The 24,472-nt window shown below is 48.8% G+C and overlaps 1 protein-coding gene across 2 annotated transcripts in view; it reads left to right on the top strand.

Annotated features, from left to right (window-relative positions):
- Positions 1 to 17,524, top strand: part of Rcsd1 (RCSD domain containing 1) — a 59,260-nt gene extending 41,736 nt beyond the window's left edge. Inside the window, exons 2-7 of one of the 2 annotated variants that reach the window (XM_075988490.1) lie at positions 2,650 to 2,751; positions 4,080 to 4,169; positions 8,208 to 8,279; positions 10,341 to 10,541; positions 11,215 to 11,904; positions 16,237 to 17,524. In XM_075988490.1, coding sequence (XP_075844605.1) covers positions 2,650 to 2,751; positions 4,080 to 4,169; positions 8,208 to 8,279; positions 10,341 to 10,541; positions 11,215 to 11,904; positions 16,237 to 16,269 — 1,188 coding nt within the window. In that variant the 3' untranslated portion in view covers positions 16,270 to 17,524. The remainder of the gene's footprint in view (positions 1 to 2,649; positions 2,752 to 4,079; positions 4,170 to 8,207; positions 8,280 to 10,340; positions 10,542 to 11,214; positions 11,905 to 16,236) is intronic. The other variant, XM_075988491.1, reaches the window with a different exon arrangement.
- Positions 17,525 to 24,472: the final 6,948 nt, after the last annotated feature.

The following is a 24,472-nucleotide window of genomic DNA, read 5'->3' as shown; positions in this document are numbered from 1 at the left end:
CTCCCAGAAGCCTTCCGGTTCCCTGCCGCTGAGCCCCTTGCCAAGCACATCTTGAGACAGGGAAGTTCCGGTGTTTTTGATCCCTCTGTAGCTCTATTTTTAGCTGGAATGTTTCTCACTGCACCACTAGCCCTCGGCGCCTGGAAGCTGAGGTAGGGTGCACTGTCAGCAGGCCTGGAGGAATAAATAGCAGTGGACAGAGGCCGTGCTGGTGAGTGACAGGAAGCTAGACAGATGGACAAACCCATCAGCCTGCATCTTTGCCAAGGGCAGCTGGATTTGCCATACTCTGCCCCCTGAAGCCTTTCTGGCGCTCCAGGACAGTGAGGTGTGGGTCTCTGACCGCTATTCATGTGACCAGTGGAAAGATCAGACATGGACCAGTCCTGAGTCCATCCAACAGCCTCCTCAGATGGAGTGTCCAGGCTTCCAAGGCATTCCCAGCAACTTGAGGAAAATCTGGGGGTGGGGACAGATAAATAATTTGAAATCCTCCTTGAAATCAATGCCAATGTTTAGACTGGGGTGGGATGAACTTGAGTGACGCAGACAACAGGAATGAAATACCTGACTTCGGCCCCAGAACAGCCATTCACATCTGGAGGTCTGAGGCTCCGTTCTTTCTTTCCTACCTCTGCACAGATCTCCTTTCCAATCAGATATGTTTATGCCACTTAATTGCTGGGAGGTAGCAGAGGCCAAATCTAAAAGTGGAGACACTTTTAGAACCAAGGGGGGGGTGGATATGTCTGTGCACAGGGGTATAAGTGGCATAGAAATGCATGCTTATGCTGGAGTTGGGGCATGATCCATCTCAGAAGCCATGATACCACCCGTGGGGAGGCAGAGACAGAGTTTCTCAAACTGCTACCCAAGTCCCCCAAGACAAAGGGAGAGTGATAATGTTCTCTATGTTAAGAAATGTCACCATCACAGTGAAAAACAAAACAAAACAAAAAACCTAACAGCTCTAGGGTTGAGCACATAAGACCACCAAAAAGCCAAGAGGTGGGGCCAGCAATGTGGTTCAACAGGTAAAGGTGTTTGCCACCAAGCCTGACAACCTGAGTTCAATTCCCGGGACCCACTGGCAGAAGGAAAGAACTGACTCCCACACTAGTGGACAGGATAAGGGCGCTGCTGGAACTCAGCCAGGGACTTGCTCCACCTCTCTCATTGCTTCAGCAGTCTGAGCCTTGACACGGGTGGTGCCAGTCTCTCATTAGGGCTGTCCGAGTTTAGTGACTGACAATTTAATGGCTGTGGAAATTGGGAGGAAAGGAGGGGAGGAGCAGGGTGTTGTTATTATGACTGGCTACAGGTCCAGCTTGCAATGCTGCAAGTTGTCCTCTGACCTACACACACGCACACACACGCGCGCGCGCACACACACGCGTACACTTTAAATTTAAAAAGGAAACACAGAAGGAGCTGGGTATGGTGGCACACATCTATAATCCAAACACTGGAGGAAGACAAAGTCGGAAAGATGTGAGTTCAAGGTCATCTTAGTTTACAAAACAAGACCCTGTAAGAGAGAGAGAGGAGAGAGGAGAGAGAGAGAGAGAGAGAGAGAGAGAGAGAGAGAGAGAGAGAGAGAGAGAGACGAGGAGGAGGAGGAGGAGGAGGAGGAGGAGAAGGAGGAGGAGGAGGAGGAGGAGGAGGAGGAGGAGGAGGAGAGAAAGAGAAAGAGAAGGAGAAAGAGAAAGAGAGGGGGGAGGGAGGGAGGGAGAGAAAGAAAGTAACCTCAAACAGGTTACTATGTAGACCACAAGACCTGCCATTTGCAGGGTCAGTAACTCACTCTCTATGTCAAAGTGACAAGTAGCATATGGGATGGACTGTGCCCTTCAGGCATCTTAGCTTGAAACATCAATAAACTAATGGCCAGGACAGAAGGCTGGACCCATAGCCAGCCATAATAACAACCCTCTTCTTTCCCCACCAACCCACAGCCATTAAATAGTCACCAAACCCAGAGCAGCCCTAATGAGAGACACTGGCACCGCCCCGCCGAGGCTGGCCCGCAGTGAGAAAGCTGGAGCAGGTCTCTGAGTTCCAGAACCCTCGTCGTCTGCTACTGCCTCTCAAGTCGTTCATTAATAAATGGTCACCACTGCCCACGGCATTCAGCTAAGTAGGGAAAACAAAATTTAAAAAAAATCACATCTGGATGTGAAAATTCTAGAAAGGGTAAATGCTCTCTCTGTTTCCTACCCTAGTTCCAAATGCATTTTGCCACCCTACTGAACCCCCATTTTTAGGGTCATTAAACAGGAAGGAAGTTTGCAGACTATTGTTGATACTTCCCATGTTTGATGGGTGTTTGCAGAGTGGGAGACCCTTCCCTGACTGCCTCCAACCCCACCTTGGTTTATTTGTCCCCAGGGGCACATCTGGAACCCTGTGTAATACATTGTAGCTACTCACTAAATGTAGATAATTGAATAGTGTGTGTGTGTGTGTGTGTGTGTGGTTGTTTTTAAATTTGGATATAGGAACCAATTGCAAAATACTTTTAAAAATGTATCGTCACAGAATTCCTGATGCAACCACAAAACAGGTGCCTTTCATGGCACCCCATGTGACCCTCCGAAGAGGAGAGTGTGCACTCACTTGATAAACGTTTGCCTCTCCTTTGTTTGCCAGGAAAGATCGGCAGAGACCAACTCCAATGTGGACAGCTCAGCGCAGCCTTCCGTGGCCCAGCTGGCTGGGCGGTTCCGGGAGCAAGCGGCTGTGGCCAGAGAGGTAAATGTGGAGCCGGGACTGGAGGAAGAGGATGCCCATCAGGCCCTGAGGAGAAAGCGCGCAGGAGGAGCTTTGGCAATTACCAAATTAGGAAGAGAAGCCAGAGAGGGTCCCTCTGAATGTGAGGAATGTACCACCGACCTGCTTCTTTGGGGCAGAGAATCCTTCCCTACCAGAGCCGGGCTCCCACCATGGTGAGGAGGGGTGAATGAGGCAGAGCGTGGACTCCTGTTCCTCTTGAGCGTCCACGGACAGGGATGAGTGCTGTGTCGCTTTGTCCAGCCTGGACGGGTTCAGAGCAAAGAAGTCCCAGCTCCTGCTTCTAGCCTCGGAGCAGGAAACAGGCAAGGCGGCATCAGATCCAGAACTGAGGATTCGCTAGGAAACACTTTCCAAAAAGAGACCAGGAATGGAGGACCAGTGGATTCTAGAAGAATCCTGCTGAGAAAAGAAAAAAATTTTTTTAAGTGTTATAACTTTGCGCAGTTGGACCAGATTGTTTCAGTCATGTAGTGTGTGGCTTCCATTCCAAGTGAGCTGAGGCTAGGCCAGAGTGATGCACGCCTTTAATCCCAGCTCTTGGGAGGCAGAGGCAGGCGTATCTCTGTGAGTAGCCCAGCCTGGTCTATAAAGCCAGTTCCAGGACAGCCAGGGCTACACACAGAGAAAGCCTGTCTTGGGGGTGGGGGGGAGATGAGCAATAGCAAGCGTGGTGCTGCACGCCACCGAGATTTCAGCACGTGAGTGTTGAGGACCAAGGCTTCAAGATCATTCTCAGTTATATAAGGACATCAAGGCTAGGCCAGGCTGCAGGAGACTATCTGTCAAAGCAACCAAAGCAAAAGGCAGGGAGAATCCCCAGGTGGCAAGGGTCTGCCTCGGCCCCATAGCCTTGTTCTTTTATGTACACAATTTTGCACTTCTGTTTTCTCAACTAAAAATAAAATTGACCCATGCTATCTAAACAGAAATGCTCTAAAGGACAAAGAAAGGGGGTGGCGATGATTTAAGGGACTGGTTCTGCCTCACGGCCAAAAAGGCAAAATGTGGATGTCATCTTGAGAGGATGGCTCAGATCGGGGGGGGACATTGAGTACAAGATGACATTATTGCTGAACAGAAAGGGGAGCAAGATAACAGCACAGCACTGATGCATTCAGCAGGAGGACATCCCTGAGACAGCCGGTTCCGGTTCCATCACCATTCTTTCCTCCTCTAGCCATCCCTAACCATTCCTAACACCGGTCTCCAGCCCTTCCTCCTCCTCCCTATCGCCCCATTCACTGCCTCTCTTTTTCTCTCTGTGTCGTCTGTCACTCTCTCTCTAGACACCAGCCAGTAAACCAACAAGAAGGAAACCGCCCTGCTCTCTCCCCCTGTTCCCCCCCAAGGTAGAGCTGGGCCAGAATGGTGAGGAGGTAAGTGCTACCCTGGGATCAGAGATGCTGGCTGCGGGGCTTCATCCACCTTGCAGGAAGAGCTACAAACACCGCACATTTAGACCTTGACATCAGCACAAGGGTCTCTCCACCTCAGATGCAATAATGGGTCTCTAGTAACTTCCTGGATCTTTTACCTTGGAGGCTCACCTTCCCCAATCTCTTATTCCAAGACTCCTTAAGCATCAGTCAAGGACCAGAGTGGTGTTTCTGAGTCTAAGGGAAATGATGGTAGAAGAGGTGTGGAAGGGTCCTGGAAAGAGAGGCTATGCTGTTGAAGGCAGAACTATGGTGCTAGAGACGTTCATGCTCGCTCCGTATCCTCGAAAAGGCTGGCTATTGTCCTGGATCACTGGAAGAAAACCAGAGCACACAGGAGGCCTCCTGGCCCTCGGATATAAATAGTCAGTGCTGCCAACATAATGAAGGCTCTGGTGTCATAGATCATAGCCAGTAATAGAGTCCCGGCCTGCGTGCTGGCCCAGCCTTATTTATCTAATTGTAGCTGTTTAGAGCGGCTGCTGCGGCCCCAACCCAGCAGCCCATGAACTTTCACTGTGGTCACGGCCATGGTCCTGCCAGAAACCAATCTGCACGTTGTCTTCAGGCCCAGGAGGCCAAGCCCAAAATAAAGCAAGCAAGTCACACAGCTCAGTTCCCGATTCCCACTTCAGCTCCCTCCTTTTCCCTCCCCTTCTTTCTGGGGACCAGCATCCTGATAAAAGGCCCCAAATACCCCTGTGAACTTAGGCAGACCTACATTTGGTCCCCTATAAAGTGAAACGGTTGATGTAGATGAATGGTTTTTCAGGCCTTTTTGTCAACCCAGAGCTCACAAGTGCATCAAAAAGCAGAGAACTCAGGCCAGCAAGAGGGCTCTGCGGGTAAAGGCACTTACTTGCCACCAAGCACAGTGACCTGAATTCAGTCCTTGACAACCACATGGTAAAAGTTGTCCTCTGACCTCTATACACACGCTGTGGCACGTGTGTGCCACACACACTCACACACACATAATAAATACAAACAAACAAATAAGCAAGTAAGTAGAGTCAAGTGGTGGTGGCACACGACTTTAATCCCAGCACTTAGGAGACAGAGGCAGGCGGATCTCTGAGTTCGAGGCCAGCCTGGTCTACAAAAAGAGTTTTAGGACAGCCAGGACTGTTTTGAAAAACAAAAACAAATTGTGTGTGTGTGTGTGTGTGTGTGTGTGTGTGTGTGTGTTGCTTGAGATATGGCTCAGTGGGTAAGAGCACTCATTGCTGTTCCAGAGGACCAGAGTTCGATTCTCAGCACCCACACATGGTGGTCCACAACTATCTGTAACTCCAGTTCCAGGGAATTTGATGCCTCGGTGCCTCTCTTTGACCCCTATGGACACCAGACACCAAAACACCCATACACATAAAGATTATTTAGTTAAAAATAAATTTTAAAAAATTCAAAAGACAGAGAACTCGTAGCTACCTCCCAGTCAAGTAGGGTTGGGGGGGTGGGTCTGGGGCTTTTTTCCACTGGGCAGAATGGTCTTGTGAGCTGACAAGTCCCCAGAACCTAGGTTAACAAACTGTTAGGTCTCCTCAGGTGCTGGCATCCATGATGCTATGGCTCCATGGCATTCCCAGCTGATGCTACCACCGCCAACTTTGCCAACTTCTCTTTACAAAGGGTTAACTTTTGTAGCTCTTCCCTGCTGAGTTTGGCACCTCTGCTGGTGCAGGGCTGAGGCTGTGGCCATCTGAGGCTGTCCCCAGGGCTTTCCTCAAGAGGAATCATTGCCTCATATTAGTTCCTCATTTGTGAACCGAGGACAGGAACATTACCAGAAAGTGTGCGGTGGGGCTGGATGGGGAAGTTTTGCTCATGGGAATAAAAGCAGATGAAGCGGGTCAGGCTCATAGAGATTTGATTTTATGGCTTCATTTCACAGACTTTATAAAATCCAGAAGTTAAAGGCATGTAATGGCCAAGGGGTAGAATGAAGAGGAAGGTGGGGGTCAAACTGAGAACCCCTCTAGAGTGTGTTTATGCAAACACTGCCCCCAGGATCGATGGCTTTCTTTTTGCCTTGAAATTCAGAGTGAGGGAGTCATGGCACACAATCATAATCCCAGCTCATAGCAAGCTCCAGGCCATTCTGAACTTCAGAATGAAACCTCTGTCAGAGAAAGTGGGCACAGTTCTCCCGGCAGAGCTGGATGGAGATGTTGCCTGCCTGTGTAGTACATGCAGCCTATGGGAACCCTGACAGCCTTCCGGTTACCCTAGCTCATGCCCAGGGATAGGAAGGACTGCTTCATCCCTTACCTCCTATACCTTCTGGGCCTGAGATGTGGGGTCAGCCGCCAGGATTTCTCCTGCTGGTTGTAGGCAAAGTAACAAGTTACCTTTCCTGAGAGAACCAGATGACACGGAAGGACATGAATACTACTTCCTGAGAAGCTATCAGGTCCACAACTTCTAGATGTCATGTTAATACACATACACATAAAATAATAAATGCCAAGTTGGTTTTTTTTCTCTGCAATTTGTTTAACCTTAACCACTGGCCTGGAGCCTGTCATTAAATTATAAACTAAATGCTGCCATCTGCTGTCCATCCTGTGAACTGCACTTGCGGTTGTACAGGATCCCAGTCCACACCTGCTGCCGTCTCCAGCACTCACTGTGCTCAAGAGGTGCTGTTTGTTGGATTTCCACTGTCTTCCAGAAGAGTTGGGAGAGTTTATAATATTACCTAAGTGAGATTTGGTAGGGAAGATTTTTGCTGCAGTTTATGAAAACCACGAAATTCCTCTGTGAAGCCCTGAAACTAAGAACCTCTCAGTTGGTGCCGAAGGATCATGATGCTCACTAGATACCAAAGTTCCTTGACAGCCATCTCTAGGAACATGTCTGACAATGGAGACAATCTAGAGCTTGAAGGAAAGCCCTCGGCATCCTTTGCCATAGCCAAGAAATCTTGGTAGAGCAGGCATCCATCTGGCCAGCAAAGTTGGCGTCAGAAGGAGCAGGTCCCGTTGCAGCATGCTCTCCCTTGGCACCAGCATCTGAAAAGTTCCTGATCAGTTGTTTCTGTCTCTCTTCTTCTACAACTAATATAATCAGACACCTCAGAATGTTACCAGGCAGCAGCAGTGATGGTCTTCTTACGGTTCCAGCACAGCCATATATGGAGATGGGGGAGGTAACATACTCTGGTCCCCAAATCCTGAGACTATCCCTTCTGTGCTTGACGCTGTCTGTCAACGTGAAAGTCGCCTTCTATCTCTCCACCATCATTTAATCACCATGACTGTCCTCACCTTTGTATTATACTGGGAATTTAGGGTGAAACAAGGAGCCAATCTTTTTACAAATATCTAATCCGGAAGTGGGAAAGACTCACGGTGTACATTGATCACAAAAATAATTTTCAGAGCCTGCATAGTAGATAGCAGTCACAACTGTTCGTTCAGGGAAGGGAGTAGATCACCTTCATCTTCATGTACCCACCGTGATGCGTGAGGGCCATTAGATACTTAATGTGTGTATCTGATAAATTAAATGAATATTCACATTTGGGAAAATTGTAGTACATGAACAATGCCATTGGTGGAATTTTCCAAAATATCAATTCCATGAAGGGATTTTGCTAATACCGCTGCCTAATTTCATTCCCCGCCTAGGATTTATTGTTTTGTTGATGACCATTTTTGCCCTTTGTCTGTGAAATCCCCTTTAATTGTTGATTCGCCTTGGAAGGCCATGAAGAGATTCTCCCTAGGAGGGGAGGCTTCCTGTAGTCCGTAGGTCTGCCCTGACTTCTCAGCTCAGACTCAAGTGGTCTTGCGTGTGGTGAAATGCGGGTGTGGGGGGTGGCCGGGGGTGGTGGGGAGGTGCGGGCAGGCAGGAAGTCTGCCTCATCCAGGCCTGACAAGGTAAGTGGACAGACATCAAAGCGGCGGCGGCTTGAGAGACCACCCTGTCCTCCTTCTGGCTCACTTGGTTGCTTTTGGTCTATTTGCTCTGTAGAAATCACCATCCAACACCAGCCACCCACCTAAAATCAAGGTGAAGAGCTCTCCGCTGATTGAGAAGCTTCAGGTCAGTGTGAAGTGTACACGCATCCCCATGCATGCTCATGCACGCTCATGCGCACACCCCGCCTCACGCGCATTCCCTGGCACCTGTGGTCCAGCATTCCCTGGCACTCATCATATGCTATTAAAAAAACAAAAACAAAAACAAAACACAACCTGGACTTAACAATGCTGCCTCTTGTGCATTTTCTATATTTAATTCTTCCCATGACTTAGTCTCGTCTGCTTTGTGCATTCGTCCTTAAGACAACACCCGGTAAATAATAGCTACCTTCCTAAACACGCTTAGTGCCTTGAAGCCAGAGAGTGCTAACAAGGCTTGGGAGTTCTCAATGTCATCTGTCTCGCCTGAGAGGAGTACTGGGGAGTGGGGCATTGCAAGTGGAGTGTACTAGCCACGCCTTGCCGGAGATCAGGCTAAAAGTTGGGACAGAGGACCTGAGTCTCAGAAAGGGTGTTTAGACTTGCTCAAGATCATCAGCAGCTATTGAGAGAAAGATCCTATATCAAATATAATTGGCTGTGTGGAACTTTCTGTTGTTCCGCCAGCCTCTACTGCCAGTCCCCTCTCTGTGAGGTCTTCCTATGACCAGCCCCGTCAGGTCTACTCAGCTGTGTAGGTCTGGATCTATAAAGGGCAGGAGGAAGAGTGTGCCCCTAGCTGGCACTGAAAACCTGTGGACTGGTGATTCAGCTCAGTTGCCAGAGCTCAGAAAGCCCCATCAATTCAGGGTTCAATTCCTGGCGTCTAGTCTTGTTGGAGCTGCCTGCAGCCCCAGCACTCTGAAGGTAGAAGTTCAAGGTCATTCCTGGCTACACAGGGAGTTGGAGGCCTGGCTCTGTGAGGCCCTGTCTGGGCTGTTAATGCCGTCTTCCATATGCCTTCCATAGCCGTCTTCCTGCTCTACTGTTGGTAAGGTTGGTCTGTGGTCTCCCACCTGTTCTCCCACTGAACCTGTGATTCCGTTAGGCATTGGTTACCTCTGAGTGACTCTGCCTTTGGTCTCCCTTCATATCCATTTTGATCTGGTTCCGTTGTACTGCAATGCCCCAGAGAGACGCCTTGAAGTGTGCAGCACCATTGTCCTGTCTCCGAAGACAGAACTCTGCCTGCAGGCCTAGGGACAAGTAGGCCTGAGGAGCGAGCAGGCCAGCCACAGACCTCAGGATATTTAGCCATCTTCCTCTCAGGAGACCAATACTGACTCTGTCGGATGATCGCAAAGGCGACAGCTGTATCCAGCAGAGATAGGTGCACACAGAAGATGTTAATAGGCAGCAGATGCTATTGGCTAATGGGAAGATGACATGAGTGCCAAATACTGTGAGATCCTGGGAGCTGATGGTGCTGCCAGCAGTTTCTCTTTGGGCCACTGTGACTACTCACTGGTCATCATCATCATCATTATCAGAGAAGGTCTCACTATGTAGCCCCAGCTTGCCTGGAACTCACTAATGTAGACCAAACACACAGAGATCTGCCTACCTCTGTCTCCTGAGTGGTTGCTTTTGTTTGTTTTGTAGTTTTTTGAAACAAGGCTTCTCTGTGTAACAGCCCTAGCTGTGCTGGAACTAGCTTTTGTAGACCAGGCTGGCCTCAAACTCACAGAGATTTGCCTGCCTCTGCCTTCCGAGTGCTGGGTTTAAAGATGTGCACCACCACCGCCCGGATGGCACATATCTTTAATCCCAGCACTCAGGAGGCAGAGTTGAGTGGGTCTCTGAGTCCAAGGCCAGCCTGGTCTACAGAGCAAGTACCAGCATAGCCAAGGCTACACAGAGAGACCCTGTCTTGAAAAACCAAAGGAAAACAAAGCTACACCACTATGCCAGACCAGGACTGTTGGAGTGACTATTGGGTCCACCTCAGCATGCCCTGAGTGTCCGACAAGGCGACCTACTGTGAGCCAGGTAACAGGCCGTATGGCTGGCTCTACAAGCCTTCCAGAAGCAGTCAGAGTGCAATGGCAGACAATTGGTTTGGGAGAAGCACACAGAGTCTCCTTTTGAGTGTCCTCAGCCAGCTGAGGCCAGTGAACAAACATCTTTTCCCCTTTCTTGACAGGCCAATTTAGCCTTTGACCCAGCAGCTCTTCTGCCTGGGGCTTCACCCAAAAGTCCTGGACTCAAGGCTATGGTGTCACCATTTCACAGTCCCCCTTCCACACCCAGTAGCCCCGGCATCCGATCTCAGCCAGAAGCAGAAGAGGTACCTGTGAGCTTTGACCAGCCCCCGGAAGGGGCTCACCTGCCTTCTTACAATAAGGTACGGTCTGCCTCCGTCATACTGTGGTGTGCCCAGGGGAAAAAACCATCATCTACAGTATTTTAGGTCATTCCCATTGAACCCAGAGCTCAGCAATGGGCTGAAATGCTGGTCAGCCAGCTCCAGGGATCCATTGTCTCAAATCCACAGGTTGCCTCTTGTTTCCCACAAGATGCCAAGAACCCAAACTCAGCCCCCCTCGCTCTTTCATCGACAGCCAACACTTCACCCACTGAGATTTCCCCCCAAATTATTAACTGATGGACAGCATTTATATCTCCCTGAGACAAAAGCCTGCAGCCTACCAAGTAGTTTCACAATCCCCCCAGAGCGGTGGTCCTCAACCTTCCCAATGCTGCAGCCCGTTAGTACAGTTCCTCATGTTGCAGCAACCCCCAACCATAAAAGCATTTCACTGCTACATCGCGCCTGTCATTCTGCTAGTGTTACAGAGTTCTAATGTAAATATCTGGTAAGCAGGATATCCGATATGCAACCCCTGTGGGGTTGAGAGACGTTGCTCTCAATCCTGTTTTATAATAAACAGCAAACAACTTTCCACCCTCCTAGGGAAGTTAACGGACCTGCAGTGAGTTTGTTTAGCACACTTTGTCTTCCCCTTAGCCTTTTTTTTTTAATTTTCAGGATAATAGTCCTTCATGTCTTCTCCCAGGTGCGGACTAGAGGCTCAATAAAAAGACGTCCTCCCTCCCGGCGATTCCGGCGATCTCAGTCGGACTGTGGGGACCTTGGAGACTACAGGGCTGTGGAGCCATCTCAGGAAAATGGTGCCAGGGTAGAGAATGGCGATGATGTGTTCCCTAGCAAGAGCAAGGCCCCCGGGTCTCCCCCATCCAACCAGGAGTCCATGGGAGATGGGGTAGAGGGAACCCTGGGAGCCACAGAAAAGCCTCCTCGAAGGAGCTTGTGCAATAGCACAGAGAAGCCAGAAGAATGTACTGGGACCCCAGAGGAGGCCAATGCAGGAGAGAAGGCTGGACAGAATCCAGACACAGCTAGCCAGGCTGGTCTGGAGGTCCCAGAACCACCCCAAACCTGCAACACAGAGGCTGAGAAAGGGTGCGAGAGTCAACTGGAGGGGACAGAAGCTGGAGAGCGTACAGACGCTGGGACGGCCACAGAAGGGACAGCCTCTGAGGAGAGTTTGGCAGATGAAGAGGAGGGGTTCGGACAGAAAAGCCCAGCTGCAAAGACACCAGAGGAGGGAGCAGTCGGGGAGAAAGCTCCCCAAAGTCTGGAGCAAAAGGAGAGGCCACCTCTGGAGCCAGGCTGCAGCCCAGGGGTCGACAATGCCCCAGCAGAGAACAGCAATGAGATCCAGAATACTCAGGAAGCCTCCACGGTAGGTAACTCTGATGGCACATACCGTATCATGCTGGAGATGCCCCCGTTGTCACATGTCCTGTTCCTCCCTGTCTGCTGTTAAATCAGCACAGTCTGCAAAAACACAGTTACCAGACCCTCACCTTGGGCTGACCCCATAGAGACTGACTGTGGGGAGAGAAGGGAAGATGCATCTCATGTTCTGGCCTGCTTCCGGCTGACTGGGCCAGCTTCTGGGTGTGCATGGAGTGAGCAGGGTGTGATGCTAACTCGGTGACCAGTGCTGGCAATGTCTACGGGGAGCAGGGTATTCCTGGTGGGACCCAGAGGTGTAGTGAGCAAGGGTAAGACATCACGGACACGTCTAAGCACAAGTTGCCTTGGGCTGGGTCTTTAGAGAAGACTTTATGTGACGTCTATTTAGTCTCGGGCAGGGTGGGTCTTTCAAGGAGTCTTTGTGTGACATCCACTGAGTCACAGGCAATGTCCTGTGTTGCACCTGAGAAGGGGACAGAACTGTCCCTGCCCTTCTGTCACCCCACACACCCTGGACCTTTCCGTCCACTTGTCTATTCCCACCAGCTCCCCGGAATCCCCCTGGAACTCACCGTCTGCTTTGGGGGACTGCTCGGTTCTGTGGAGGCTTGGAAGCTCCTGAAGAACAGCCAGGCGCCCCTCCCCAGCCTGTCATCCTTCTGTGTCCTTCATCAGTTTTGTCTCTCAGCCACCACATGCATCCTGCGATGGTAGCCTCTGGCCTTTCTCTCAACCTTTGTGTTCTTGCTCGATGAGATTCGTTCTTTACACAGGAACCGAATTGTGGATAGATCGGTGGGTGGTTGACTGGCGTGGATCTACTCTCGGCAGGATTTCTCACTCCTCTTTTACTGGGGTTTGGAGACACAGTCCCACAGGGTGTGGCTTGACACAACAGAAATGAGCCGAGCGTGCCTCTCATGCCTGTCATCCCGGCACTCAGTGTGAAATGGAAGTGAGTCCAAGACAGCCTGAGTTAAAAATTAAGCAAATAACTGTCTCAAACAAACAAACAAATAACTAATAGAAATGTAGTTTCTTACAGTTCAGAACATCAGAGACTCCAAAATTAATAAACTGAGTTCCCCCAGAGGGCTAAAAGAGAACCTGACCCTCTTCCATTAGCTGCTGCCTATGCCCTTCCTGTCTTTTCTGGCCTCTCCCAGTGTCTGGTGGCTGTCATAAGTGTTTGCAGTCTGTGGCTTGAGAATGCCTCACTGCAATCTTTGTCGCTATCTCTGTGTGACCTTTGTGTCTGTGTCTGTGTGTCTCAGATGTCCCCCTTTTCTCGTCTGAGCTAGCAGTCTTCAGAGGCAGGACACACAGGATGTGCCTTAAAGCCAATGTGACCTTATCTCGAGACCCTTCACAACATCTGCAGCAATCTGCTTTCCAAATAAGATCAAATTTAGTGCAGGAATGGACGCACACTTCCTTCCCTGGCTCTCCCCAGAGCTGTGCTCTAGCAATCCGATGTCTTTTTTTCTGAAACAAACTAAGTTCACTCCCTACTCCGAGTTCTACCTCTGTAGCCCACTCCGCCTAGAACACTCCTCTTTCTGACCTCAGTTCCAACCCATCCTTCCGGTCTCAGCTCAGCTGATGTTTACCACTGAAGTCTCTCTTGTGACCACTCAGTCAAAGGAATTTGATTCCCCTCCACAGTTACTCTCTCCCATAATCCCACTTTATCATTTTCCTGTGGGGGTTTTTGTTTGTTTGTTGTTTTTTTGTTTTTCGAGACAGGGTTTCTCTGTGTAACAGTCCTAGCTGTCCTGGAACTAGCTTTTGTAGACCAGGCTGGCCTCGAACTCACAGAGATCCACCTGCCTCTGCTTCCTGAGTGCTGGGATTAAAGAGGTGCGCCACCACTGCCCAGCTGGGTTTTTTGTTTGTTTGTTTGTTTTTTAGGTTTATTTATTTCATTTTATGTGTATGCATGTAGGTACACCTCCTAGTACCTGTGGAGGCTAGAAGAGGGCACTGGATCCCCCAGAACTGGAGGTAGGGATGGCTGTGAGCCACCATGTGGGTGCTGGGAACCAAACCCAGGTCTTTTGTGAGAGCAGCAAGTGACCTTAACCACTGAGCCATCATCTCTCCAGCTTCTCGCCTCTTTATTTTTATTGTCTCTTGTACTTTTCTTCTAGTATTTCCTCAAAACTTTTACTGTAGAACTTGTTGAAGTTCTTAAAATATGTGTAGAGTGAGTGAAGAATTGTTAGATAATTAATTAATTTCCTGAGACCAGGTCTTACTCTGTAGCTCAGGCTAGCCTGGTACTCACAATTAGCCCAGAAGGCCTTGAACTCAAGGAAACCCTCCTGCTTTTAGCCTCTTGAGGACTGGGATGGGTGTGTGCCACTGTGTCCATCTGAATAGACAAATCTTTAAAGAGCAAAAGTCACTTGGCCCAAAGTAAATGACTCCTGATGGCAGAGCAGCAGGTGCAAGAGGGGCCGCTGTGCTGTGAAGGCTCCGTTCAGGCCCGCGGGTTCCATCATACAAAGTAAATTAGGGGAAGAAAGCATGGCACTTTAATACTTCCATTTCTAGCTGAGCCTTCTTTAAATCAGATTTAGAATGAGCAGTCATTGGGTTTAGAATCTTTTAGAACCTGGAGATTCCACTAAATCCCAGATTACAGCAAATGCCCAAACCCTTAATCCTCCTTGAGTCCAAGGAGTCCCCCACCAGTGGCTCCCACCCCTTCCTTGCCCAGGTTGAGAGACACCTGCCTTCTAGGAGCCCTTCTGTCTCACTCACAGCCACTTCCAATCCCCAGGAGTGGGGGGCTCCTGGGTACAGAGTTGGGGGGAGAGTCTCAGGTCGAGGATGGGTTCCTGAAGAAAATTCGGGCCAGAGCTAGAGGGCAGGCTCTGTCTGGTCATCTCTTCAGTTTTACACTCTGTATTCCTAAGCCAGAGAGCCCCCAGCCAGGGAAGTGGGTGTCTCAGGAACACTCTCCCAGCAAACAGCAGCAGCTCAGATAGAAAAAGAAGAGCTTCCCTCCCCCACCTCTCCACACTCTCCACCCCACTCCTGCTGACCTCCAGTCACTGAGAGGCAAAACTTTAGTACCATTTAGCCCACCCTCCTGGTTTTAGAAGGGAAGGAAGGTACTGTGGGCCTGGAAATTGTCCAAGGTCACCAAGCTCCATCAGTGCTGACCTTCCGGGCACCTGTTCACATCATAAGAATAAGCTGTTTTGAAGCACCTGCAGGGATTATCGCTTCCCATCTTCTTTGGTCCCTCTCAAGCCTGGTCCAGACCAGAGCCAGAACGCATCAGACACCAGGGCAAAGAATTCCCCAGCGATAGTTATGAGAGGTCTCTTGGCACTTCCCCAGACACCCTGCCTCTCCGGGGTCTTTCCTTGGGCTGGAAGAGACAGGCAGCATGCAATAGTAAGTGGGTTCTCACTCCCATCTAATCCCGTTTAGTGCTTTGATGGACACAAATCAATTAATTGATCAGATAAATTAATTACAGTGGCATTTGTCCAGTCGGCACTTAAGAAACACGGATTGTCTTTATCACTGTGGGAGAGACTGGGGCTTCAAAACCGAGGGAACAGAGGCAGAAACAAGGCATTCAAGAGAAAGGGGGGGGTGCGCGGAGGGGGAAGAACTTAGTCGGGAAAGTGAGGATCGAAACCCAGATCCTCTACACCATGCTTCAAAAGGGCAGGAGGGCAGACAAAGCAGCGCATGGTGGAACATGCTTTAACACAGCACTTGGGAGGCTGGGGCAGGCCAATCTCTGAGGCTTATGTGGTCTACATAGGTAGTTCCAGGCCAGCCAGGGCTACACAATGAGACTCTATCTCAATAAACAGACAAATAAATAACTAAATAAGCAAACAAGATGGACAAGAACTTATGAAGACATCCAGCATCTGCCTCTGGCCTCTACACCCAATGTGTATGTACAACTCTACACACATTACATGAAACTGTATTGTACACACACCACAGAGCAGGGAAAAGTTACACAGACATCAAATGTAAGGTGTTCTCTAAAGGGTTACCTTTCTGCTCTGTTACCCCTCACGGGTAGTTTAATATCTCAAGCTCTGGTCCCTGGGATTAAGTCCCAAGTTTACAATTTGGACCCTGGAAAGTCACTTCCCTCTTATTCCTTAATTGTTTTACCTATAATGTAGAGTTAATGGAACTACTTAACGCCCATGGATTTTTTTTTTTTAAAGATGAAATAGTGTGTGTTGCGGCTCACTCCCACTGTATGAGTTTTGCCTTGTCTCACATCCCCAGGGCCATCTGCTGAGTGTCGGTCTTTCTTCCCTGTGTACAGGATGACATCCCCATCGAGGATACACGAATGTGATGAAGAGCTTGCGGTGCCGGTGATGAAGCCACTGGAGACATCTCCCTGGAAACGGCAGTGTCAATAGTAGCGGCTGTAGCACATGAAGCCACGGCGGAAGCAGAATCACTGAGCATTTGGGGTCGGCCCAGGATGCTGGGCGAATCATCCCCTGTAGGCCACCGCAACTGTCTCCTCATTGGAGATTAGAGCTGGGGGCAGTAGGGTTTTATCAACTTGAGTTTGTGTCATTTGATGGACTTGACACAAAGTAAAATGTACTGAAAGAATTGGCTGTGGCCACAGTACTGTTGACCCCACCTCTTCCTGCAGCTGACCTCCCGCTAGGCTCTGGTTGAGCTTCTGTAAAGTTGCAACCTTTTTATTGTTCTAAACTTTTTATGGCTCTCAGATGTAACTTAAAACTAATTTCAGGTAGATAAAAAAGATAGTCTTGTGGAAAATAAAATCCTCTAAGTTACAGAGAGCTGAAAGCATATCAAAACCCTCGAGGCGATCTTTCTGCTTACTCCAATGGGGAAAAGGCCAACCAATTTCAAAAGCAGTGGACTTAAAGAGATATTTATTAAAACCTTTACAAACTTGTTCCTGTCTGTTCCAAGGGCAGGAGCATTTCCAGTCACATAGTCTTGGCTGATAACAACAAGGGGAGGTGACTGGCCCATCTCATCCCATCAGACCACCCCTAGGAGGAGGCAGGGCAGGAACTCCTGTGGGGAGGCAGGATGCTCAGACTTGCTGGCTTTGAGCTTCATTTCCTCCACTGAAGGTGCAGCAGTATGCCTACGTGATGCTGCGAGCCTGGGCTGCAGGCTCCTACTTGAACACGGGCTGACCTCTGGGAGGTGCCTTTCGTACCCAGGGTTCGGCTGACCTTCTGTTAGCATCCTTCTTAGCTCTCTGGGAAGCTTTTATTTGTTTGCTTTTGATTTTTTTTTAAATCTCACCACGTAGCCTTCAACTCACTTTGTAGCCAGACTGGTCTTGAACTGCCTCTGCCTCTGGATTGTACTAAGTATCACCATGCCTGGCTCTCAGTAAGCATTTCTCGGATCCAAGCCCACGTTCTTCTCCTGGACCCATGAGGCGTGAACTGGGGTCTTCAGCCCGTTTTCATCTGTCTGGAGATGGAGGGTTTGCAGGAATGGTGGTTGGACCATCCACTCCTCTGCTCACCTCCACTTCCCTCTTCATGCACTCCCGCTAAAGAAATGTTAACCTGAATAAAGGATGGGTCTTCAGGTTTGGTCCTTAATTCTGAGTTGAATAGTTCTGTGTCTCAGGGTGCAGACCTGTCTTCTAGAGGGATGGTTTTCCTGCAAGTCCATTAGACCACACCAACAGTCTCACAGACTTAAAAGGCCAATGTCACTGGTGGTACCTCAATTTTCTCATCCAGTTTATAGGTTTCCTAATTCCAAGATAGTATTATTATGTGAGATACATTATTTTTTTTTTCAAAACAGCCTTTAAAATAGTTTGTAAGTGGTAACGAACTTGCGACCTGGTCAAGACTGACAATGTCTTATATAAACTCTGAATTTGAACAGAATTTGGGGAAAAGCATGTCAGACATGTCTCGAGATCTGCATATTGTCCACCTGCTTGCTTGCCCTCTATCACCAGGGATGTCTGCCCCTTGAAGAACACATGGTTTTATTTGTGCATCTCAGTGGGTTGTTTCTACACCCATGGGACTGTTTCGTGGGTGCGGAGCCTGATAACTGTGACAGTTCACAATTCTGTGTGCTGGGGAAGGTGTGTAAAAGCAAGGGCAGGATGTAGAAACTGGACTCTTCAGAAGGCACTAGGGCGTGGTAGAAGAGGAGAAAGGAGCAGCTTTAGAATGTGGTGACGTTGTGACATCACAGGGACGTGCTTGGTGGGGTCAAGGTACCTTTGTCCATGCCCCCAAATCCCAGCCCCTGTTATTTGCATCATTTGTTCTAGTTTATGAAAGCAGCCCCGTTCCCCGGGGTTCTTTATTCCTAAGGGTCCTCTTGGCAGGGTGTTCCTAAAGGGCAGGCGCTCATCTCTTCTCCTCGAGCAGCTTGTGCTTCCCTGAAGCTCCCGAGACTGAGTGCTGTATCTCCACGGTGACTAGGGAGGCTTCCACATTTGGACTGGCTGCTTTTTGTTTTGCTTTGTTGTTTTGTTTTGTTGGGGGGGGGGGTGAGACAGGGTCTCTCTATAGTCCTGACTGTCACAGAGAGCACACTACGGAGAAAACTCTGTAGACCAGGCTGACCTCAAATTCATAGAGCTCCTCCTGCCTCTGCCTCCTGAGTGCTGGGTTTAAAGGCTTTTCAGCACCATGCCTACAGACAATATTTGAGTTTTAAAAAGATATAAAGCTAGGCATGGTGACTCAGACCTGTAATCTCTTCCCTGGGGAGGCTGAGGCAGGACGGTTTCAAAGAGTTTGAGGCCAGCCTGGGCTTTACTGTCATACACACACACACGCATACGCACACACACACATACACACATACGCACACACACACATTAACATGTGAGTACACAAAGCTGGCTTGTGTCTTATGTGGCACATTGTCACAACTAGGTCAGAAAGATGTTTCGTTTGGATTTCTTAAGCAAACAAATTGTTCTGTGGTGACAGGCTGAAGAGAAAGACATCTTTCGAGAAAGGGGGAGGAGGGAAGGGACCTGCCCAGTTTAGAAAATCCTGCTTGTTCCGGTTTGCTTTTCTGTGATAAAGCATTCTGAGCAACTTGGTGAGGAAAGGGTTATTTGGCGTACACTTCCGGGTCACAGTCCATCACTGAAGGAAGTCCCAACAGGAACTCAAGCAGGGAAGGATGCACACATTTCAAAGGAATGCTGCTTTAGGGCTCACACTCCCTGACTTGTTCAACTAGCTTTCTTTTGCAGCCCAGGACCACCTGCCTAGGGATGGTTCCACCCACAGGAGACTGGACCCTCCTACATCGATCAAGACAATCTGTCAGCCATAGCCACAGGTCATTGTGATCCTGGAAATCCTTCAGTTGAGGTTCCTTTTAATCAAGGTGACTCTAAGTTGTCAATAAAAATTAACAATACATTGGTTCAGCTTTATCTAGAATGAGTTAACTGGGTATCTTCATGTTTCTATGGCTGTGATGAAATCATAGCCAAAGCAACTTGGGGGAGAAAATGGTTTATTTGGCTAACACTTCCATATCGTTGATCATCATTGAAGGAAGTCAGGGCAGAAATTCAAACAGGGCAAGAACCTGGAGGCAGAAACTTGTGCAGAGGCAGAAGGCTGATCCCTTCCACATCTACCACTAATTAAGAAAATGCCCTACAGCTGGATAACATGGAGGCATCTTCTCAGTTGAAGTTCCCTCCTTTCAGATGACTCTGGCTTGTATCAAGATGACATAAAACTAGCCAGGAAGCTGGGTGACCATAAGAAATCGCAGGGGCTGCTGGCGCCACGCTAGTACAGAGATCCCCACCAAGGAAGCCAGCCATATGGGTTTGGGCACGAGGTCCGTCAACTAGGTAGTGTTAAATATATGTCAAGTAAAGGAATACATGATTAGGAAAACAGCATTATCTCCTGGTAAGGCCTTTGGGTTACACACATTAATGCCATGGTGGGCTGGGAACGTAGCTCAGTTAGTATAGTGTTTGCCTAGAGTAGCAAAAGGATTACCTTGAGTTCAGGCCAGCCTGGGTTACTTGGTGAATTTGATGCCAGGCTAGGCTAAATAATGAGACTGTTTAAAATTAATAATAAAACAAAGCAAAACCAAAAGAAATGTAAGGCCCCCACCCATCATTTCACATCTGTCGGTTTCTGAGCTGTTTCTTAAAAAAAGGTCAGCTAAACCAGGCAGTGGTGGTGCACGCCTTTTAACTTCAGCACTGGGGAGGCAGAGGCAGGCAGATCTCTGTGAGTTCAAGACCAACCTGGTCTACAGAGTGAGTTCCAGGACAGGCTCCAAAGAGACACAGAGAAACCTGTCTCAATACCCCCCACCCCAAAGAAAAGGAAAGAAGGAAGGCCAGGTATACAGGTGCACAGTCTTGGAGCTGGAGGTCAGCTCTGACCTTGCTGGATCCTCAGGTGAATAATGACTTAAGCTCATAACATAGCTTTACACAGAATGGAAATTACTGGAAATTAGGTAGCCTATAAAATCAGTGCCCACCCTTAAAGAATGCATGGGTTGGGGTTAGTGGGATGGCTCGGTGAGTAACAGGGTGTGCCATCAAGTCTGGCAACCTAGGTTCAATCCCACATGGAGAAAAAAAAACCACTGATACCAATATGTTGTCCTCTGATCCCTAACCATACAAACACATCACACACACACACACACACACACACACACACACACACACACACACAGCTTGCCTGAAGATCAGAGTACAGAGCTAAGTCACCAGGAAGTGGCGGCACATACCTTTAATCCCAGTATTTGAGAGACAGAGGCAGAGGGATCTCTTAGTTCAGGGGCCCCTGGGCTACACAAGATTGAATCTATCTAAAAGAGAAACAGAGCTCACACAAAGGTGATCCCAGCACTTGGGATCCCATACCTTTAATTCCAGCACTAGGGAGGTGGAGACAGGAGTGATATGGCTGGGCAGAGAGAGGAATACAAGGTGTCCGAGGTTTGGTATAGACAGACAGTTGCAGTCTGGAGATGCAGTCTGAGGACAGAATCTCCCCTTCAGTCTGAGCATTGGTAGAGATAAAAGAACTCTCTAGTGGCCAGCCTCTCTGCTTCTCTGACCTTCAGCATGAACCCCTGTACCTGACTCTGGGTTTTTATTATGAAGACCAACTACACCAGGATTAAAGGTGTGTGCCACCACCACCTGGCCAAAACATTGTTTTCCAATGAGTGAACTGGATTACCTTTTAACAAGCTCTCAAAAACAAGAGTCTAGAATGATTTCATGGTTATTACTCAAAGAGTACGTGTTACTGAGATGTGGAAACTCATTGCCCTCCAAGAAAACAAGGGCATCTTCAGATCTAGGATCCCTTGTACTAACCGCTACTGTCTGATATCTAAGGGAGCCAGGGGTGCTGGGTGGCACTAGCCACTTCCACAGCAAGGTTGGCGGGAACTGTCGTACTGATGAATTCTGGAAGCACATGGTGGAAAGGCACAGAAGGGCCTGCCATGTGATGCCTGCAGCTGTCCCGACTCATCCTTAAACAGTTTTACAAGCCCTGTCTTCTTCTCTTTGGTTTTTCAAGACAGGATTTCTCTGTAGCTTTGTAGCCTGTTCTGGAACTCGCTCTGTAGATCAGGTTGGTCTCGAACTCGCAGAGATCCGCCTGCCTCTGCCTCTGCCTCCTGAGTGCTGGAATTAAAAGCAAGCACCACTATCGCCTGGCCTAGCCCTGTCTTGTTTATGATTTAAAAACATACCTTACCTTGACAATAGCGAGATGGCCCAGCAGTTAAGGGTGTTTACTGCTCTCATAGAGGACCTGGATTTGGTTCCCAGCACCTGTGAGACATCTTACAACCTTCTAACTTATGGGCACTGAGGACATATGGTACACATACAAACATAAATGAAGGAGTTGTTAAAAAAATGTTGCTTATCTTAATTTTTCTCAGTGCATATTTGCTTTGTTTTGAAACAGACTCCCCAACATCCCAGGCTGGCCAGTTCAGCACCTGGAACTTGAAACCCTACTGTCTCCAATTCCTGGGGACTAGGATACAGGCATGCATCATCTCTCCTATTTTATAAGATGCTGAGCACCAAACTGAGGGCTTTATACATACTAGCCTGCACTCTACCTGCTGGGGGGGGGGGGAGGCCTGGAGAAGGAAGGAGAAACAGTCTGTGTGACAGAGAGATTGCAAGATCTCCTGTGGGAAGGATAGGTGCCCACGGGACAGCCCTCGAGGTCTGCATCCCTTCTCTCTCGCTCTCTAATTTCTTAATTTAATGTGTGTTCATGTATGTGTGTGGGCATGCATGTGGAAGTCAGAAGACCACTTGCAGGAAGGAGATTTCCTCCTTTCAGCACGTGGGTCTTGGGGATCGAACTCAGGTCATCGACTTGGTGGCAGATGCCTTTACTCACTGAAGCCGGGCTGTGGTGGCGCACGCCTTTAATCCCAGCACTCAGAGGCAGGTAGATCTCTGTGAGTTCGAGGCCAGCCTGGTCTACAAGAGCTAGTTCCAGGACAGGCTCCAAAACTACAGAGAAACCCTGTCTCACAAAAACAAAAACTCACTGAGCCACTTCTCCCACCCTCCCTCTCTGTCCCCTTCCTGGGGCAGTGACCATCAAGTTATAACTGGATAGTAGACTTGGGAGACATCTGAACCAGACAGGTTTTCTCCTTCACAATATGACAACTGTTCCTGATCATCAGAAATTAAATTGGGTGGTGTTGACCAAAAGGTGCCTTAGGACTACCAGGAAAAACACACGGTCAGTTCCAGCCAGCCAGGGCTTTGGGACTGCAGGAATTTGTGAAGGCTTTTCAACACTCTATCAAAATAAGTGTATTAGTCAGTATGGAAGAAAATTGATATTTACAACCGGAGAGAGAGTGGGAAAGAGAACTAGACAGTGACCTTAGGATAAGCAGTCTGTCCCTGGGAGATGGACAGTCAAGACTAGTGATCCTGGGAATGAGAGCTTTAGCTGGAGAATCCATGCAGACACCTGTTAACAGGACAGGGAATGGGGACATAGGTGCCCCTACACAGTGAGCTAGTTTTTACGCCAGTTTTATGTATGGTGGTTCTTTTTCATTGGCAACACTTGACCGTTTCTAAAGAAACTATAAATCTTGAATAAAGCAGGGTCAGGCCACAGTGGAGAATGTTTGCTGTCTTGCTATGCTATGTAAGTCCAGGATCCAAAGATCCCAAAACCTATGTGGCAGATCTGTTTCCAATTAAAGCAGAAATGATTGATGGGAGACAGGGCATTTCTAACATGAATCATCCCACTATTTTCTTAAGAGCTCCTGAGAGACCGGTTTATAAGACTGTTAATCAGTATGTTTTGTTTTTTTAAAGACAGGATCTCACTATGTAGCCTTGACTGGCCCACCTGCCTCGGCTCCTGTGGTGGCACTATGCCTGGTCATAATGGATTTTACATAGAAATATTTCCAGGTATACTTCCTTTAAGTCGCATACAAGATGCACATAAATTAACAAAACGGTTCATTTCTTATTCAAGGGTGTTTTCTGACACGGATTTGCGTATGTATCTATTTTGTTTGTTGAGTGCCGTCAAAACCATCTGTGGGTCAACCTTTATTTTCCATCGGTGTGAACAAGCTTCAGCCTGCACTTCCTGTCCTGTTTCAATTAATTTTGTGTGTGATTTTGGGAGTAATAATACTTTTTGAAACAAGACCTGAGTATAGGGACTTGAGATAGAGTAGTTTTAAGCATTAAGACGTGGGAGAGGACGGGGTAGTGGTGACACACCTTTAATTCCAGGGGTGCAGAGGCAGGAGGATCCCAATGAGTTCGAGGCCAGCCTGGTCTACAGAGCTTGTTCCAAGACAACCAAGGCTACACAGAGAAACCCTATCGCGAAAAAACAAAACAAACAAACGAAGAAGAAAAGAAGATGAGGAGGAGAAGAGGAGAAGGAGAGAATGAAGGGAGGGAGGAAGCGAGAAGCGGGCATGAGCCAGCGAGAGGGCAAACATGCCAGGGAGACCCACGGAGAAGTCAGACCAGACTACAGGACAAAGGCCATGTGGACTGAACCCAAGCTAGCCTAAGGATGGAAGAAAGCTTTGAAAGCGAGGGTCCTCTACAACTCTGCTCTAATGCGTTAAGCATGGTGAGACAGGAAGAGCGGGGGTGAGATGCGGGGAAGAGAGTAGGGTAAGGTTAGCCCACCACAGGAAGGTACGGAGGAGGGACAAAGGCTAGCCCAGTCTAGACGCCTGACTGAGAAGCTAACCCCGCGTGAGACCTTAACCCAGAGCGGCACACTAGAACCCGAGGTCAGATTGCTGGAGAGGAGATCTGCCCCACGAGCTCTGGGCACACTAGGACCCGAGGTCAGATTGCTGGAGGTCTGCCCCACGGGCTCTGGGCACACTAGGACCCGAGGTCAGATTGCTGGAGAGATCTGCCCCACGGGCTCTGGGCCCCCACCCAGCCTCAGCCCCTCTCTCCCGTCCCAGGAGCGCGGGGTTCTTCCGGGAGCTGCAGGGCCTTAAGAAAGCAACTCAAG

The sequence above is a fragment of the Microtus pennsylvanicus genome, chromosome 10, assembly GCF_037038515.1.
Source record: "Microtus pennsylvanicus isolate mMicPen1 chromosome 10, mMicPen1.hap1, whole genome shotgun sequence".
In the NCBI taxonomy this organism is placed as follows: domain Eukaryota; kingdom Metazoa; phylum Chordata; class Mammalia; order Rodentia; family Cricetidae; genus Microtus; species Microtus pennsylvanicus.
The sequence above is the reverse complement of the archived record's forward strand: the minus strand, read 5'-3'. Positions and strand labels throughout refer to the sequence as shown.